Genomic DNA, 2297 nt, shown 5'->3' on the forward strand with positions numbered 1-2297 from the left:
CGAGATGGACAAGAACCATATCGTGGATAACAAGGGACAAGAAGCCCAGGTTTCTCTCGTCCGGGTCACTACTATTCCCCGCAAGACCTCCTCAACACCCACCTCCTCCTCCATCCCCCACACCTCCTCCAGCTCCCACACCTCCTCCAGCTCCACCACCTCCTCCAGTGGAGGACGGGATCTGCCTCAGCTTACCTGGGACCATCTTAGTCTCATGGGTAAGGTTGGGACCGGTAGGTACGGGGTGAGCCACCATGGTCAGCTCACCCTAGACAACGGGGACGTGACTGAAGTGGTAGTGAAGATCCTCCATTCCGGCAAGGACAACACCAAGGAGGCCCGCGTCCTACACGAGCTGGCCGGGACGGGGGGCGCGCCTATCTTGTACGGCGTCACAACCGATCCCCACGCCATCGTCATGCAGTACTGCCGGGGTGTGACTCTCTCAACAATCTTACACCACTTCAGGTACCAAGTCCACCATCGTCAGGAGGCCTACGACGCAACCTGCGTTGCCCTTGCCGAGTTTCACGGTGCTGGTTACAGCCACCTGGACCTCCACGCCGGCAACGTCATCATCGACACCTCCACGTCACCTTACACCTGTCATCTCATCGACGTCGGGATGAGTGAACGCATCCCGCCCGACGATGACTGGTACGAGCAGACCGATTGGGTCGCCCTTCAAGACATCCAGACCCGCCTCCACCTTCACTCACCAGACGATCTCGGTCTATTTTGATTATTCTGGTCACCAGACAACCACACACCTGCTGTACTAACACCCAGACAACCACACACCTGCGAAAACACACACACACACACACACACACACACACACATACACACACATATCTATCTATCTATCTATCTATTCAAACGTGTTATCAAATCTGACGAGGACTCGGCAAAACTACAGGAAGATCTAAACAAATTTTTCGAATGGTCTGAAAAATGGCAGATGAAATTCAACGTCGACAAATGTAAAGTACTCAGTATAGGAGATGTAAACAGGGAAACCAGATACCAGATGAACAACGATGCCATAGAGAAATCCGACTGCGAGAGAGATTTAGGAGTAATGATAAGTAGGAACCTTAAGCCAAGTAAACAATGTGTTTTTGCTCGTAACAAGGCTAATAAAGTACTTGGGTTCATACAAAGGAGTGTTAGTTACAAGACTAGCGAGGTCATCCTAAAACTGTATCTTGCTCTTGTGAGACCACACCTGGATTACGCAGTTCAGTTCTGGTCACCGTATTACAGAATGGATATAGAATCCTTGGAAAGAATTCAGAGGAGAATGACAAGACTAATCCTGGGCATTAGGAACCTTGAGTATAGAGACAGGTTAAAGCATCTTAATTTGCACTCCCTTGAGAGACGTAGAGCGAGGGGCGACCTGATAGAGGTGTATAAGTGGAAGGCAGGGCTAAACAGGGGACATTACAAAGGTACTCAAACTATCCAACCAGGAGCGAACTCGTAACAATGGTTTTAAATTAGACAAATTTAGATTTAGGCGTGAAATAGGTAAACACTGGTTTGGAAACAGAGTAGTGGATGAATGGAACAAGTTACCAAATATCATCATTAACTCGAATACGCTGAATTGCTTTAAACATAGGTTGGATGCTCATATGAGCAATAGGGGTTGGGTGTAAACGGGACTGCCCAGTATGGGCCAATAGGCCCGCTGCAGTTTCCTCCATTCTTATGTTCTTATGTTCTTATCTCTCTGGGGCCCACAACCGTTAATTTCATTCTCCCCTGCCCCACCTAACCTTAATTATACACTAAGACACACCTTGAGGAAAAGTGGTAGAGTAATTAGGAAAACATTTAACGCCAGGTATATACTCCTTTACGCCGCTGCCCCAGTTTTATGTTGTGGGTTTCAAGAATTCTACTGGATCACCTGAAGATTAGTCACCCCAGCCTATTTTACCAGACGATTAATCACCGTAACACAGCACTGAACCTACAAACACAGTACCGACCTCTATAACATAGCACTGAGCTCACTAACACAGCACTGAACCTACAAACACAGTACCGACCTCTATAACACAGCACTGAGCTCACTAACACAGCACTGAGCTCACTAACACAGTACTGACCTCTATAACACAGCACTGAGCTCACTAACACAGCACTGAGCTCACTAACACAGTACTAACCTCTATAACACAGCACTGAGCTCACTAATACAGTACCTACCTCTATAACACAGCACTGAGCTCACTAACACAGCACTGAGCTCACTAACACAGTACTAACCTCTATAACACAGCACT

General features: G+C 47.7%; 1 protein-coding gene across 1 annotated transcript; it reads left to right on the forward strand.

Annotated features, from left to right (window-relative positions):
- Positions 1-214: 214 nt before the first annotated feature.
- On the forward strand, positions 215-742 carry LOC121855896. The gene has a single exon (XM_042351067.1). The coding sequence runs from the start codon at positions 215-217 to the stop codon at positions 740-742; it is 528 nt and encodes a 175-aa protein (XP_042207001.1).
- Positions 743-2297: the final 1555 nt, after the last annotated feature.

This window comes from Homarus americanus, unplaced genomic scaffold (genome assembly GCF_018991925.1).
Source record: "Homarus americanus isolate GMGI-L3 unplaced genomic scaffold, GMGI_Hamer_2.0 scaffold37292, whole genome shotgun sequence".
NCBI lineage: Eukaryota > Metazoa > Arthropoda > Malacostraca > Decapoda > Nephropidae > Homarus > Homarus americanus.